General features: G+C 44.3%; 1 protein-coding gene and 1 long non-coding RNA gene across 4 annotated transcripts in view; one reads left to right on the top strand and one right to left on the bottom strand.

Moving 5' to 3' along the window:
* LOC142837581 (orphan sodium- and chloride-dependent neurotransmitter transporter NTT5-like) overlaps positions 1–6,574 on the top strand; it is an 11,887-nt gene extending 5,313 nt beyond the window's left edge. For 2 of the 3 annotated variants that reach the window (XM_075952740.1, XM_075952739.1), the window contains 7 exons: positions 1,236–1,346; positions 1,438–1,679; positions 4,103–4,289; positions 4,563–4,764; positions 4,877–5,036; positions 5,371–5,536; positions 5,769–6,574. In XM_075952740.1, coding sequence (XP_075808855.1) covers positions 1,236–1,346; positions 1,438–1,679; positions 4,103–4,289; positions 4,563–4,764; positions 4,877–5,036; positions 5,371–5,536; positions 5,769–6,215 — 1,515 coding nt within the window. In that variant the 3' untranslated portion in view covers positions 6,216–6,574. Of the gene's footprint in view, positions 1–1,235; positions 1,347–1,437; positions 1,680–4,102; positions 4,290–4,562; positions 4,765–4,876; positions 5,037–5,370; positions 5,687–5,768 lie in introns of those variants that run through there. The other variant, XM_075952741.1, reaches the window with a different exon arrangement.
* Positions 5,850–17,693, bottom strand: LOC142837582 (uncharacterized). Its single transcript, XR_012908293.1, has 4 exons — positions 17,601–17,693; positions 10,448–10,639; positions 9,785–9,956; positions 5,850–5,923 (listed from the first exon to the last, which is right to left on the bottom strand). It is a non-coding gene; the product is annotated as an uncharacterized LOC142837582 (long non-coding RNA).

Raw genomic sequence — 17,693 nt, 5'->3', positions numbered from 1 at the left:
ACCATCCCTGACACCCACCTCACTGTGCAGAGACTTGTCCTAGCTCTGCTATCACCTCTACCTCCCTGGGCTTTCTGGTGTGCACGGTGACCCTGCAGAAATGGTTTCCTTCCTTGTGCTCCGTCTGTGTCCCTGTGAGTGTCTGGATGCCTCAGACCAGTTCTTGGCACTGTTCCTACAAACAGAGACTCTGTTAGGACTAGGGGTTCGGTGTGAAGGGGCCTTTTCCCATTAGTCTTCTCACTGTGACCTGACATGAGGGATTTATTTTGGTCACGGTTTGAGGGTATACAGTGTGGTGAGGAACACATGGCTGGGACTGTGCGCATCCTCGGGTCCCCACAGAACAGGAGGCAGAGGAGCTGTGGTTCTCAGATGGTGTTCTCATCCCTCTTTTATTCCATCTGAGCCTCAGGGATGTTGACACAGATATCAAGGTAGGTCTTACCCTTTCAGTTAATCCTCTAACAGCCCCACAGACACACCAAGGGGCATGCCTCAGCCCCCTGGATTCTTCTAAGTACAATCAGGTAGACAATGAAGATTGGTCCTCACAGGCTGGGGAGAAAGAAGCATGGGCAGACAGTGATGGTGCATGCCTTTAATCCCAGAGTTTGGGAGGCAGAGGCAGGGGACTCTCTGAGTTCAAGGCCAGCCTGGTCTACAGAGTGAGTTCCAGGACAGTAGCTCGAGGGCCCGAGTTTGGTCTCCAGCACCCATGTGTAAGACCAGACAGAAAAAGATCCTTGGAACCCAGAACTGGGGTGGTGGGGGCAGGAGGATCCAGGGTTCTAGTCTAATCAGCGTGCTCCAGGGCAGTGAGACCTGTCTCAGGAACAAGGTGGACAGCGAGAAGGAGTGGAATTAGCAGGGCCCGGACTGTGTGTTAGGACGCACAGGTAAAAGGGCAGAAGAGAAACATAAGAGACTGGATCCAGGAACGTGATTCTGGGCGGTTTGGGAGTGTGGGTGACATTGGGGTGGGTGCTGGGATGTTCCTGTCATATGTAACCTTTTGTGTGTGCAGTGGGGTCTGCACAAGCCTGCGGAGGCCAGAGGTCAACCTTTGGTGTCTTTCCTTAGGCACTGCCCTCCTTGTTCACCTCCCACTGACCGGTTCACTCTCCAGTCCCCCCCCAGCACCTCCCTCCTCCTCACAGCGTCCTGCCCACCCTCAACCTCACTAATGTTTTCTCTATCTTCCTTCTCCTGCTTCTTGTGACCTACCTGCCCAGATGCTGATTTTCTCCATATTCTTCCCCTACATCCTCCTCTGCTGCTTCCTCATCCGCAGTCTCTTCCTGAGAGGAGCAATGGCTAGCCTCAGGCGCCTGGTGACCATAGAGGTGAGTCCCTCTCTACCTCACTCCCCAGGCCTCCCAGGTTCGTTCGTTGCTCTGTCGACCTCACCTCACCTGGGAACCCTCTCCTCCACAGCTCTCTGTCTTGTCATCGCTGGACACATGGCGTCAGGCTGGAGGCCATGTGCTCTACTCCCTCGGCCTTGGCATGGGCACCATCATCACTTTCTCTTCCTACCAGACTAGAGGTGACAACTACATCAAGTTGGCCTTCTTTGTGGCCATGGCCAACCTGGTGACGTCGTTGCTGAGCACGGCCATCATCTTTCTGGTGCTGGGCTTCTGGACCACAACCAGCGGGCCCAGCTGTGTTGAGAAGTGAGTGGCACAACCTGGCAATGCTAGCAGAAGCTTTCCCTCCTCAGCTCCCCTTCAGCACCACAGTCCTGTCGGTCAGACCCTTCCGTTGAACCCCACTTCACCTCATCCTCAGAGTAAACAACCACTGCCTAACGGAAGAGGACAGTTCCAGAAATTGCAGATGAAGCTAAGGATTATTTTCAAGTTGCTTATTTAACCCACAAAGCGGCTGTCACAGCTTGCCATGAGGTCACAGCTGCCATGGTGCGGGCGGCGGCTGTTGGCACGGGCTGTGTTTGAGCTGGGAAGCACCAGGTGTTTGCGCTTTGCCCAGTCGCTCTGCTTTTTTTTTTCTAGGTGTAGCCAGATAATGGGGTGTGTTTGTTTCTTTTTTTGTTTTGCTTTGTTTTGTTTTTGTTGTTTGAGACAAGGTCTCACTGTCTATTCATGGCTGGCCTGTACTTCACTCTGTAGACCAGGCTGGCTTCACATTCGTAGACATTTGCCCGTCTCTGCCTCCCAGTGCTGGGATTAAAAAGGTGTGTGCCAGGACTAGCGAGATTGATCAGTGGTTAAGAACACTGACAGCAGCCAGGCGGTGGTGGCACACTCTGGAGGCCCTGGCAGTTGGTTCTCTGAGTTCGAGGCCAGCCTGATCTACAGAGCGAGTTCTAGGACAGCCAGGCCTATAGAGAGAAACCCTGTCTCAAGAAATCAAAACAAACAAGCAAACTTGCTGCTCTTCCATAGGACCCGGGGTTCAGTACTCAGCACCCACATGTTGACTTCCAACCATCTATATAGGTCCAGCCCAGGGACCTAACACCCTCTTCTGGCCTCTGAGGACATTGCCCACACGAGGTAGACAAACACACACATACATGAAGACAAAACAACCATACACACAAGATAATAAAGGTATGTGCCATCACAATGGGCACAGAACTGGAATTTGTTTTGCATACACCAATTTTCTTATACACTTTGAATTATTTCTTTTATCTTTTGAGATATTGTCATGTAATTCCTCCTCCCTTCCTTCCGAGTCCTCCCACAAGCCTCTCCTTGCTCTTTTGTTTCATTGCTGTAGCTTTCAGAGGCTTAAGAGTTTTCCTTCCAGTTAGGATGTCAAGGGTTAGCAGCAATGTCTGTCTGTCTGTCTGCTTGGTGCATGTGTGCCCCTGCACGTGCACGTCTGGGCATGCGTGTGGAGGTCAGAACACAGTTTTGTGGAGTCTGCTTCTCTCTTGTGTGGTTCAGAGATCAAACTCCAAGTTTGAATGGCAAGTGATCTGTCCACTGAACTATCTCATGGCCTAACTCTTTTGAGTTGTTTTGTTTTGTTTTTTTCTCTCTGTAGCCCTGGCTGTCCTGGAACTCACTCTGTAGACCAGGTTGGCCTCGAACTCAAAGATCCACCTGCCTCTGCTTCCTGAGTGCTGGGATTAAAGGCGTGCATTACCACCACCTGTTTTTTTTTTAAAAGGCAGGGTGTCATGTTGCTAAAGCTGGCTTTGATCTGTCTATGTAGCTAAGGACCTTGAACTTCTGACCCCCCCTTGTCCTCTTGAATGCTGTGGTGACAGGCTTGTGCCAACACACCCAGCTTGCACCTGAGAAGCTGAAGGTAAGGCTGCAGCGAGACCACACTGCGCATGTGCTGCGATAACTGTCAGCTACAGACTCAGACGTTCAGGCAGAAACTGTGAGAGCCAGTGTGCAGGGAAGCTAGAGGAAGCCTTGTGCTTTGTTGGTGAGTGTGTAAATTCATGCCACTGCCTTTGAGGACAATTACTTCTCACAATCAAATCACTTGCACGGGGATTCCATGGCCGCTGCTCACCCACTAACAGACATCTGAGTCACGACTTTGTTCAGTGACCCAAATGATGACTGACCATTGATTACCTGTAGGTAAACATGGAAGTGCAAACCCTAGCAATAAGATTTCATAAAAAAGTTAGCATAACCATCCAACTAATGGAATACCAGGCACAAATGAAAAGGACTTGACTAACGCTGTGTTTCGGGGCCTTCATGTCTTAGATGCTGTCTTAGCTCCAGTTACTATTCCTATGAAGAGACACCATGACTACAGCAACTCTTGTAAAGAAAACATTTAATTGGGGTGGCCATTTAATTAACTTACACACACATATCACGTACAACCACACACACTGCACACACCACACACGTCACACACATACACATCACATACATCACACACCACACACACAAACACAACACACATCACATACATCACACCACACACACGAACACAACACACATCACATATATCACACACACACACAGCCCCCAACCATGGGCTTCCAGAGCCATGATAGCGTACATCTGTATGCGATTCTCCTCCTCCTTGGTTGGTGATGCTTGGAGAGCCAGACCATTCTCTATCGTCTTCTTTTCTCTTCTGACGCTAGCAGGAGTGTCAACAATCTGGTCAATATGATAATCAAAGGTGTGCTGTCCCAGGCTGCCTGGCCTCCCCAAGGCATCATTCATAAACCTCCAGTAGAATACATGGACTGGATCAGTCAGCTCCCCAGTCAGCTCCAGGCGGATGTGGTCCGTTTCTCCCCACCCTGCAGCATCCTGGTACAGAAGGAAAAGGTATGTTTGTCAAGGAGGCTGGTCTGGCTGCCTCCCCACAGCCAAGAGTTCTGATCTTGGCTCCCCTCCACATCTATGTGCCACAGCTACATTGTAGCTCACTTCAAGGGACCCAGAAAATGAATGTCACTCAGTTCGCATAGTCAAGAGGGACAACTTTGAACACTTTAATCTCCTCGATTTCCACGCTGAGTGGCAGACATGACTAATGAAGTACTCTCCCAACCCCATCCATCCAGACCCTGCCCTGCCTTAGAGCTCTTCTCCCCACAGTTCATGGAGGGCCCTGGCCTGGCATACGTGGCCTTCTCTCAAGTCATCTCGCTGTTTCCTGGTTCCTCTTTCTGGGCCATCATCTTTTTCATTGCCCTTGTCATCATGGGTCTGGCCACACTGACAACGCTCCTGGAGAGTATTGTGCTTCCTCTGCAGAGAAACATCCCAACCTTCGAGAAGTATCCCAAGCTGATACCAGGTACAAAAGCCCCAACCTTGTAATCTTCCTCTCACCTCACCTGAAGCATCCCGGGGTCACATGGACCCCCAGCTCACAACCTCCAGTGTACCCCATCCACTTCCACCCTTAGTGACTGTCTGCTTGGGAGGACTTCTGGGCAGCCTTGTCCTCTCCAGTCGTTCCGGCAGCTACGTGGTGTTCCTCTTTGATGACCACCTGGTCCCTATGGTCCTCGTCGTTATTGTGGTGCTCCAGAACCTTTCTCTGGCTTTTGTCTATGGAATCAGGAGGTAATTTCCAATCCCTGGGGGGGGGGGGGTGGCTTGGCTATCCAGTCTATCCTAGGCCTTCAGGGGACAGAGGCACTGCACGGGAGTCAAAGTCCTCATAGAGTGGGCAGATCCTCCAGGAAGATGCATTCCTAAGTGCACTGCAGGCCAAGGGCCGTGGTGGTACCATCTGTGGACTGAACTATTCTCATGGGTAACAAAACATGGTCCAGAGCCAGGGAGGCCTGGTCCCCCACACTAAGCATCAGGAGTTTCCAAGAGTTGGAGATAGAAGGTTTACCTATGCCCAGGTATGCCCAGGCCTTATGTCCCGATGGCTGCCTCCTTCATCCAGGTTCAGGGCTGAGATGTTCTACCAGCTGGGCCGCCTGGTGTGGGCACCCTTCACCTTCTTGTGGACTTATGTGACCCTGCCCGCTCTGCTGGTGCTGCTCGCCATCTACTTCCTGAATCTCTACCACAGGAAAACCCTCTACTACATCTCCTGGAATGACAGTACGGTATGCCCTGGGGACCTGGCACCCCACCCTGTGGCTCTTACACGTAGGGACCTGGAGACCCCAAACCCCAAGCACATAGACTCAGCCCCCCATCCTGCATCTCCTACCCCCAGGACTTGGGGAACCCTGCGCCCAGAGTATTCAGACTGAGTCCTCACCTGTATCTCCTGCCCTGGGGACACTGCACCCAGACTGAGCGCTTCCCCCTGTGGTTCACTGTCCCTGTCTCCAGAGCCAGGAAGTGAAGCAGCCTTACCAGAAGATAGTCCTGGGCTGGATCACCTTCCTCAGTGTCCTGGCTCTGCTGCCTATCCCTGTGTATCCGCTGCAGCACTGGTGGAACCAGGACAACCAGGTCGTCTGTGAGGTCTTGAAAAAGCCTTCATCCTCCAAAAGGACAGAAATGGGATCTAACAAGGTCAGCCAGCGGCCTGCATACGCGCTAAGAAGACTCACAGTCAGAGACCAGGACAAAGGTGGCCAGGTTCCACTCCCAAGAAAGAACCCCACAGATGACATCCTCCTTCAACCCCTAAACCTGTTGACAAGAAGTGGCAGTAAAATTTTCTCCAGTTTCAGCCTTCGAGGTAACTCCACTGTCCCCAACAATCCTGAGGCACCAAAGCCCACTGTCCTCCCAGCAGGTGGCCAAAGCACTGGACAGAAAGAACTGGCATAAGGCTTCTGAAATGGCCATGTTGTATGTTTTTAGTCTCTGCTGATGCACATCAAGCCATTCCCCGCCCCACAGTCAGCAGAAGACAGGTGTGTGGAAACCCAGCAGGAACTTCCGTGAGAGCCTCACTGGGGTTCAGCTGGACACGCCAACTCAAAGCCCGTCTTCCAGCAGTTTAGATGCTGTGCCCAGGGCCCCATGACTCTCTGAGATATGGATACAACTTTGGTGTGCCCAGGTCGGACAGAGTGCTCCCTCTAGCCCTGCCTAGCCCTTTTGCCTGTCAACTGTATGGACAGTGATCTCACGTGCTGCCAAGACAGCATTTGTGGTCTGTTAATAAATGAGGTTGGTGAATTACATACCCGCTGTGGGCACATGCTTCTCACTCTCTAACACACACTTCAAACAAACCCGCTGTGGGCACATGCTTCTCACTCTCTCACACACACTTCACACATACCCGCTGTGGGCACAGTGTTTTCACACACACACACACACTTCACACATACCCGCTGTGGGCACAGTGTTCTCACACACACACACACACTTCACACATACCCGCTGTGGACACAGTGTTCCCTCTCTCTCACACACTTCACACATACCCGCTGTGGGCACAGTGTTCACACACACACACACACACACACACACACACACACACACACACACACTTCACACATACCCTCTGTGGGCACAGTGTTCTCTCTCACACACACTTCAAAAAAGCTTGAGGTAATCTTTTGTGATGCCATTAGTACCTAGAGATGCCAAGCTTGGCATTCTACAACCTTCAGAAGCCTGTTTACACTGTGGGCTTGAAACTTAGGGAGAGGGAGAGGGAGAGGGAGAGGGAGAGGGAGAGGGAGAGGGAGAGAGAGAGAGAGAGAGAGAGAGAGAGAGAGAGAGAGAGAGAGAGAGAGAGAAAGAGAGAGAGAGAGAGAGAGAGAGAGAATATTCTCCACTGGAAAGGAAGAGAAGGAGGATGGTGATGCTTAGATGTGGGATTTAAAACAAGCTGAATCTGGATGAAGAACTGGATACATAAAACATTTAAAGCTTTTAGACTTTTATGACCTCAGAGATAGGGAGGGTTTTCTTAAAATACACAGAGCTTAATGTGAAAAACAGGCATATTTCTCAGACTGCGGAGATGGCTCAGTGGTTAAGGACACTCACTGCTCTTACAGAGGATCTAGTTCTAGTTCCCAGCACACATATGGCAGCTCACAACCCTCTGTAACTCCAGTGCCACGGGATCCAACACCTTCTTCTGCCCTTTTTGGGCACCAGACATGCACAGACACACATACCGGTAAAATACATAAAAATTAATTGTTACACTTCTCACTATTGTTCTCCATAGACAGATGAGATGTAAAAGCCTCAGCTGGACATGGTAGCTCACACCTGTGACCTTAGTGCCTGTGAGGCTAAGGAAGGGGATTGTCACAAATTTAAGACAGTCTACGCTTCACAAAAAGCCCCTGTCTAATGATGATCTGTATGTCTTCAAAATGTGAAAAAATTAATCTATAAAAAATGTAGGCTCTTGATGCAAGAGAAAGTGGGAAGTACTCTACAACACATGAGCACAGGAGACTACTTCCTACGTATAACCCCAGCAGCACAAACATTAAGGGCATCATTGAATAAATGGGACCTCCTGAGACTGAGAAGATTCTGTAAAGCAAAGGACACTGTCACTAAGATAAAAAGGCAACCCACTGACTGGGAGAAGATCTTCACCAACCCTGCAACTGACAAAGGTCTGATCTCCAAAATATATAAAGAACTCAAGAAACTAGACCGTAAAAGGCTAATCAACCCAATTATAAAATGGGGCACTGAGCTGAACAGAGAACTCTCAACAGAAGAAGTTCAAATGGCCAAAAGACACTTAAGGTCACGCTCAACTTCCTTAGCCATCAGGGAAATGCAAATCAAGACAACTTAAGATACCATCTTACATCTAACACCAATGATAGCCTTTGCTTGGAGGGATTGTGGAGAAAGGGGTACACTCATCCATTGCTGGTGGGAATGTGTAGTGAGCCGGACAGGATCGCCATTACAAGATGGCGCCAACATCCTGTCTTGTTGGTAATATACAACTCCATATTTGGCTATACCTTTGAGAGCTGCGAGTCCCCGCTTCCCGCATGCGCGGTGGATGAGGATCCTTGAGCCTATCCCGATGCGGTCTGGTGTCAGCTGTTGGTGGCAGCCAATCACAGGGCGACCCGTGTGCCAATTCCCTATTTAAGCGGCTGCCTAAGTGCCCTCCGCCCCTTCGCTTCCTGCTGCCTCTCCCCTTCGCTCCCTGCCCCTCCGCTTCCTGTCCCTCATTTTCCTGCCCTCTTGTTCCCTGCTCCCCATCAATCAAGGGCACTCCAGTAAAGCGTGATCTGAGTGGAATCCTGGTGTGGTGGTCGTTCTTCCTCGTCGGTCTAGAAGTCCGCCACAGGAATGCAAACTTGTGCAACCACTTTGGAAAGCAGTGTGGCAGTTTCTCAGGAAATTCGGGATCCATCTACCCCTGGACACAGCAATACCACTCTTGGGAATATACCCAAAAGATGCCCTATCATACAACAAAAGTATATGCTCAACCATGTTCATAGCAGCATTGTTTGTAATAGCCAGAACCTGGAAACAACCTAGATGCCCAATGGAAGAATGGATGAAGAAAGTATGGAATATATACATATTAGAGTACTACTCAGCAGTAAAAAACAAGGACTTTGCGAATTTTGCATGCAAATGGATGGAAATAGAAAACACTATCCTGAGTGAGGTAAGCCAGACCCAAAAAGAGGAACATGGGATGTACTCACTCATATTTGGTTTCTAGCCATAAATAAAGGACATTGAGCCTATAATTAGTGATCCTAGAGAAGCTAAATAAGAAGGAGAACCCAAAGAAAACATATAGGCATCCTCCTGAATATTAACCTTCATCAGGCGATGAAAGGAGACAAGAGACAGAGACCCACATTGGAGCACCGGACAGAAATCTCAAGGTCCAAATCAGGAGCAGAAGGAGACGGAGCACGAACAAGGAACTCAGGACCGCGAGGGGTGCACCCACACACTGAGACAATGGGGATGTTCTATTAGGAACTCACCAAGGCCAGTTGGCCTGGGTCTGAAAAAGCCTGGGATAAAACCAGACTCACTGAACATAGAGGACAATGAGGACTACTGAGAACTCAAGAACAATGGCAATGGGTTTTTGATCCTACTGCACATACTGGCTTTGTGGGAGCCTAGGAAGTTTGGATGCTCACCTTACTAGACCTGGATGGCGGTGGGTGGTCCTTGGACTTCCCACAGGGCAGGGAACCCCGATTGCTCTTTGGGCTGACGAGGGAGGGGGACTAGTGTAGTAATAAGGGAGGTGGGGCTGCGTCCCCGTCACCCCGGCCGCCTGCTAGCTTATGCCCGAAATAACAACACACAAACTGTATTCATTTAAACACTGCTTGGCCCATTCTCTTCTAGGCTAATTCTCACATGTTAATTTAGCCCATTTCTAATCATCTGTGTGTAGCACCCCAAGGTGCGCTTACCGGGAAGATTCTAGCCTACGTCCAGTCCATCCTGGGTCGGAGCTTCATCGCGTGTGTCTCAGAGAGCGGAGCATGGCGTCTCTGCTCCAGAGAGCAGCTGTCGAGTCTCTGAGCTCACTTCCTCTTCCTCCCAGCATTCTGTTCTGTTTACTCCACCCACCTAAAGGCTGGCCTATCAAATGGGCCAAGGCAGTTTCTTTATTAGCCAATGACCTTCCTCCATCATTTCCCCTTTTTTTGTTTAAACAAAAAGGAAAGGCTTTCACTTTAACACAGCAGAATTACATATAACAAAGCAGTTATCAAGTAAGAATTACAGTTACAATGTTTATATCTACTTTATCTTTTACCATAACAAAGGAAAACTATAACTATAACTAACCATTCTTTAACTCCATTAAAGACTCCAGAAGGATATAATATTATCTAAGTAAATGGGAAGTAAGCAACTTACAAAATTCTAGAAATCACAGAGACATCTCGCTGCCTGGACAGTTACCCAAAGTTCCTCTGTGCCGTTGGGGCATCCTACAGGCCATAGTATTTAGCAGACATTTTTATGAAGCAGGAAATTTTAAAGGCAGTTTAGTCGCTATCTGCTGTGTCCTACAGAATGTCTCACAGACTCTTTCATGAATCAGGAACTCCGAAAGACCATCTCACCTTTAGGCAAGTTCAGCAGTCCTCTTTCTGTGGGTTCTTTTTGTCCATTTCATGCATCAGTCCAGGCAAGAGCAGTTTCTTGCCCAAATGGCTAACCAATTCCATCCTCTTCGATGCCCATCTTCCTCTTGAAGTAGATTGGTGCTGCCAGGAGCAGATGTGTCTCGTTGCCATGAAAAGTCCTAAGTTATCCTATGTTATTAAAATATTTTAAATGCCATATTCTGCAGTCTTTGAAAGATATGAAGAATGCCTATCTAACTGAAATATATCTCTATATATCTAGAAAATCTAACTAACATGACTATAAGCTTAACTAATATCAATGATTATCCATTAGCCAGGCAGTGTTTTAAAAAATACAGTTTCCTGAATATCTATGCCCCTAATATAAAAGCATCCATATATGTAAAAGAAACATTACTAGAACTCAAAGCACACATCAAACGCCACACATTAATCGTTCGAAATTTCAACATTTCTCTCTCACCAATGGACAGGTCAACCAGACAGAAACTTAACAGAGAAATAAGAGAACTAACAGATGTAATGAATCAAATGGACTTAACAGACATCTATAGAACATTTCACACAAACAGGAAAGAATATACTTTCTTCTTAACATCTCATGGAATCTTCTTGAAAATTGATCACATACTCGGTAACAAAGCAAGCATGTACAGATACAAAAAAATATTAGTAACCACCTGTGTCTTATTGGATCACCATGGAATAAATTAGAATTTAACAATTCCAACCCCAGAAAGCCTAAAAATTCATGGAAACTGAACAGTCAACTACTGAACCACACCTGGGTCAAGGAAGAAATAAAGAAAGAAATTAAAGTCTTTTTTGAATTCAACAAAAATAAAGACACAACATGCCCAAACCTATGGGACATTATGAAATCAGTCTAAGAGGAAAGATCATGGCACTAAGTGCCCACATGAAGAAAACGGAGAAAGCTCACAATAGAGACTTAGCAGCACACCTGAAATATCTAGAAAAAAAAAGAAGCAGACTTACCAAGGAGGAGTAGAAGACAGAAAATAATCAAATTGAGGGATGACATCAATAAAATAGAAACAAAGAAAAAATACAAAGAATCAAAGAAAAGCCAGTTTTTTTGAGAAAAATCAACACGATAGACAAAGTCTTATCCAAACTAATCAAAAGGCAGAGATACAACATCCAAATTAACAAAATCAGAAATGAAAAAGGGGACAGAACAACAGACAAGGAGGATTCCTGAGAAGCATTAGGTCATACTATAAAACCCTGTACTCCATAAAATTAGAGAATGTAAAAGAAATGGCCAATTTTCTGGATAGGTAATACATACCAAAATTAAATTAAGACCAGGTGAACAATTTAAATAGACCTATAACCTGCAAGGAAATAGAAGCAGCTATCAAAAGCCTCCACAAAAAAAAAGCCCAGGGCCAGATGGTTTTAGTGCAGAATTCTGCCAGAACTTCAAATAAGAGCTAATACCTATACTCCTCAAGGTATTCCACACAATAGAAACAGAAGGAACATTGCCAAATTCTTTTTATGAGGCTACAGTTACCCTGATACCAAAACCACACGAAGACTCAACCAAGAAAGAAAATTACAGACCAATTTCACTAATGAACATGGATGCAAAAAAATTCAATAAAATACTAGCAAACAAAATAAAAAAAAAACATCAAAAAATTCATGTACCATCATCAAGTCGGCCTCACCACAGAGATGCAGGATGGTTCAACATATGAAAATCTATCAATGTAATCCATCTTATAAATAAAATGAAAGAAAAAACATATGATCATCTCATTAGATGCTGAAAAAGCATTCGACAAAATCCAACACTTCTTCACTATAAAGGTCATGGTGAGATAAGAGATACAAGAAACGTATCTAAACATAATAAAAACAATATACAGGAAGCCAACAGCCAACATGAAATTAAGTGGAGAGAAACTCAAGCAATTAAACTAAAACCAGAAACAAGATGAGGCTGTCCACTCTCTCCATATCTATTCAACATAGTTATTGAATTTCTGGGTATAGCAATAAAAAAAGAAGATCAAGGGGATAAACATTAGAAAGGAAGGAGTCCAGCTTTCACTATTCGCAGAGGACATGATAGTATATATAAGTGACCCCAAAAACTCTAACAGGGAACTTCTACAGCTGATAAGCACTTTCAGTAATGTGGCAGGATACAAGATCAACTCAAAAGAAATCAGTAGCCCTACTATATACGAATGATAAAGACGCTAATAAAGAAATCAGAGAAATACCACCCTTCACAATAGTCACAAATAACAGAAAGTATCTTGGGGTAACAGTAAAGGACCTGTTCAGCAAGAACTTTAAGTCTTTGAAGAAAGAAATTGAAAAAGATACCAGAAAATAGAAAGATCTCCCATACTCTTAGATAGGTAAGATCTACAAAATAAAAATGGCAATCCTACCAAAAGAAATCCATAGATTCAATGCAATCCCCATCAAAATCTCAGTACAATTCTTCACAGACCTTGAAAGAACAATAACCAAATACATATGGAAAAACTCAGGATAGCCAAAGCAATCTTGTACAATAAAGGAACTTCTGGAAGCATCATTATCCGTGACATCAAACTCTACTCCAGAGCTACAGTAAGAAAACAGCCTGGTATTGGCATAAAAATAGACAGGAGGACCAACGGAATCAAATCAAAGACCCAAATATTAATCCACACACCTATGAACACCTGATTTTTGACAAAGAATCTAAAATTATACAATGGAAGAAAGAAAGCATCTTTAACAAATGATGCTGGCTGGCATAACTGGATATTAAGCTGTAGAAGAATGAAAATAGATCCCTATCTATCACCATGCACAAGACTCAAGTCCTAATGGATTAAAGACCTCAATATAAATCTGACCACACTGAACCTGATAGAAGAGAAAGTGGGAAGTAGCCTGCAATACATGGGCACAGGAGACCACTTCCTACATATAACCCCAGTAGCACAGACAATAACAGGAACAATGAGTAAATGGAACCTCCTGAAAGCAAAGGACACATTCATTAAGACAAAAAGGCAACCTACTGAATGGGAGAAGATCTTCACCAACCTCACATCAGATAAAGGTCTGATCTCCAAAATATATAGAGAACTCAAGAAACTCGACGTTAAAATTCTAAATAACCCAATTAAAATATGGGGTACTGAACGGAACAGAGAATTCTCAACAGAAGAATTTCAAATGGTAAAAAGATATTTAAAATCATGTTCAACCTCCTTAGTGATCAGGGAAATGCAAATCAAAACAACTCTGAATTACCATCTTATACCTGTCAGAATGGCTAAAATCAAAAACACCAGTGATAACCTATGCTGGAGATGATATGGAGTAAGGGGAACACTCATCCATTGCTGTTGGGAATGCAAACTTGTGCAACCACTTTGGAAAGCAGTGTGGTGGTTTCTCAGGAAATTAGGAATCAACCTACCTCAGGATCCAGCAATACCACTCTTGGGAATATACCCAATCATACTACAAAAGCATTTGTTCAACTATGTTCATAGCAGCATTATTTGTAATAACCAGAACCTTGAAACAACCTAGGTGCCCCTCAATGGAAGAATGGATAAAGAAAGTGTGGCACATCTACACATTAGAGTACTACTCAGTGGTAAAAAGCAATGACATCTTGAACTTTGCATGCAAATGGATGGAAATAAAAAACACTATCCTGAGTGAGGTAACCCAGACCCAAAAAGATGAATATGGTATGTACTCACTCATTAATGGATTCTAGCCATAAACAAAGGACATTGAGCCTATAGTTTGCAATCCTAGAGAAGCTAAATAATAAGGTGAACCCAAAGAAAAACATATATAGATTCTTCTGGAAATTGGAAGCAGACAAGATTGCCAGGCAAAAGTTCGGAGCATTGGGGTGGGGGTGGGGTGGGGGAAGGGGAGAGTGGTAGAGAGAAGGGAGAAGGGGAAAATTGGAGAGAGATTGGGGGAGTGGGATGGTTGAGCTGGAGGAAGGGCGGATATGGGAGCAGGGAAGAAGATATCTTAATTAAGGGAGCCATTTTAGGGTTGGCAAGAGACTTGGCTCTAGAAGGGTTCCCAGGTGTCCAAGGGGACATCAGTCAAAGAAAATGTTAAATCTAACAATTTCCTGACACAAAGCTTGCAGGAAATCTGGACGTTATGAAAGACCAAACTTGGAATAATGGGAATAGAGGAAGTCAAAGAAACCAACCTTAAAGACCAGAACCATCTTCAACAAATCACAGAAGAAAATAATCAGAACCTATAGAAGGAGATGACTATGAAGGCACAAGGAGTGATCAGGATGCCTCTCTATCAGATCAGATAAGAAAGTCCCCTCAGCACAGAATAATCAAAACCCTACACAGATCAAACAAACCAAGAATATTAAAAGCTGCAAGGAAAAAGACCAGATAAGAAGTAAAAGAAAAACTATTAGAACTGTACCCTAAAAGCCAGAGAGTCCAAGAGAGGTGTACTGAAGACCCTGAGATACCACAGATTCCAACCTATACTACTCTACCCACCAAAACTTCCAAACCCTACTCAGCAAAATAAGATATCCCACAGCAATACTAACTTTATGCAATGTCTGTACATAAATCTAGCCCTAAATAGGTGCTAGTAGGAAAACTCTAACCTAGTTAAGTTAAAGACAACCTTGAAACCACAAAGAATAAATAATTCCAAAGTCACCAAAATCAACGGCAGGAAAACCCATAAATACACATGTGCGCGCACACACACAATCACTATCAATATTAAAAATGAATCAATATTCATTGCTCATTGATATATCCCAATATCAATTACCTAATTTTTCCAGTAAAAAGATACAAACTAACAAAATTAATGAGAAAACTAGATTAATGTAAAAACTAGATCCAACTTTTGCTGCATCCAAGAAACACACGTCAACATCAAAGGGGGACATTACATTGGAGTGAAGGGTTAGAAAAAGATGGCCCAACTAAATGGACCTAAGAACTAACAAACGAATATTCGATTTTTTTCTCTGCACTTTATGGAAAATTTTCCAAGTTAGAGACATATGAAACCCAAAGCAAATCTCAACAAATACAAGAAAAATTAAATGACAATCGGAATCCTCTGAGACCACCTCAAAATAAAGCTGAAAATCCATAACAAAAACAATAGAAATCTGGCAAATTCATGGAAACTGAAAAACTTTTTACATAATAAAAAATAGTTCAACACTATTTAAAAATGAACACATTCTAGGATTGAATAAAAATTAAAACACAGCATGCCTAAGTTAATGAAACACTACGAATAAAGTTCAAAGAGGCACTTCATAGCAATAAGTGTCTACATTAAAAAAAGAAACTGGAATGATATACTATAACTCAAATTACATCTGACAACTCTAGAACAGAAAGAAGAAATCACAGCAAAAAGGAATTGACAGAAGTGGTCAACTCAAGGTTGTATTCAACAAAATGGAAAACCATTAAAAGTAGAACAATGAGTTAGTTCTTTAAGAAAATCAGAGAGATTAATAAACCCTTAGCCAATTTCACTATAAGACACAAAGTGATGATCATAATTAGAAATGAAAGTGGCCACATAAAAGCAGACACTGAGAAGATCCAGAGAATCTTAAGAACATATTTTAAAATCTATGTCCTGTACTGCATCAAATTGGAAAATCTAAAAAAAAAATGAATAGTTTTCTAAATAGATATGACTTACCAAAGTTAAATCAAGATCAGAGAAGCAGTTTAAAAATATATATATTCCCAAAGGACATTGAAGCAACCATTAAAAGTCTCCCAACCCAAAAGAGTCTGCGGCCAGATGGTTTTAGCAGAGAAGTCTACTAGACTTTCAAACAAGAGTTAATAACAAAACTTCTCAAATTATTCCACAGAATAGAAACAGGAAGAACACTGCCAAATTTATTGTATGAGGCTACAGTTACCCTGAACCAAACAGAGACCCAACAAAGAATATTACATATTGTAAGCAGAGACTGCTCTTTCATTCCGGCCATCCAGACCCAAATAATCACACAGAAACTATACTAATTACAACATTGTTTGGCCAATAGTTTAGGCATATTTCTATCTAGCTCTCGCACCCTAAATTGACCATTTCTATTAATCTGTGTGTCACCATGAGGCTGTATCCTACCAGTAATGTTCTGGCATCTTTCTCCTTCAGCAGCTACATCGTGTCTTCTTGACTCAGCCTATTCTTTCTATATAGCTCTGTTCGGATTTCCTGCCTGGCTTTCTGCTCTGCCATAGGTCAAATTAGCTTCTTTATTAACCAACAGTAATAAAACATATTCACAGCATACAGAAGAGAATCCCACATCAACATATCAATTTCCCTTTTGAACATAGATATAAAAATACATAACAAAATCCTTGCATACCAAAATGAACACATAAAAAAGATAATCCCCCATAATCTAGTAGGGTTCATCCCACAGACGCAGTCATAACTCAGTATATGAAAATTGAGAAATGTAATCTGCTACATAAACAAACTGAAATAAAATGGTCTTAAGATCATCTTTAATAATCTAATGATGCAGAGTAGGCCTTTGGCAAAACCCAACAACCCTTCATGAAAAAAATCATGGAGAAATTAAAAATAAAATACTATACACCTTCACATGATAAAGGCCTATACACGTGCACATATACCACACATGTTCACACACACAAACACATTTTTAAATTTAAAAACACACACATATCTTTTAAGTAAACACAATTTGGAGACTTAGTTCAGTTGTGGATTCATTCCTGGCATGCATGAGGCCTCAATCTGATCCTCAGCAACACTAAAAGTAAGCATACACAGGAATGTGTGCAATGGAAACGGAATGTACGCTCTTTTCTTTCAAAGGGCTGAGATCAAAGGAGTTCCATCTTTAAAGAACCTTATGAAGAAGCCATCTCAACCCAGAGCTTCTTCCAACATTAGCCACACTCAGAAATCACCAGCCTTCCTCACACAAGAGGCTGCGCTAAGGGTCCCTTCGGTGCCCCACCCCCTGTCGTGGTTCGGGGGTCACTATCCACTACCTACCCCTACCCCTGCGATTTGGGTGCGGAAGAGCGAAGAGACTCACTGCTTTCTGTGCGGTGCCAGCGCAGTACATCATCTTCCAGGGCCCGAAGCTGGGCTTGAGGCCGCGGGTAGGGGCGGGGCCTAGGAGAGAGGC

Source organism: Microtus pennsylvanicus, chromosome 18 (genome assembly GCF_037038515.1).
Source record: "Microtus pennsylvanicus isolate mMicPen1 chromosome 18, mMicPen1.hap1, whole genome shotgun sequence".
Taxonomy (NCBI): Eukaryota; Metazoa; Chordata; class Mammalia; order Rodentia; family Cricetidae; genus Microtus; species Microtus pennsylvanicus.
This window is presented reverse-complemented; position numbering and strand designations above follow the sequence as displayed.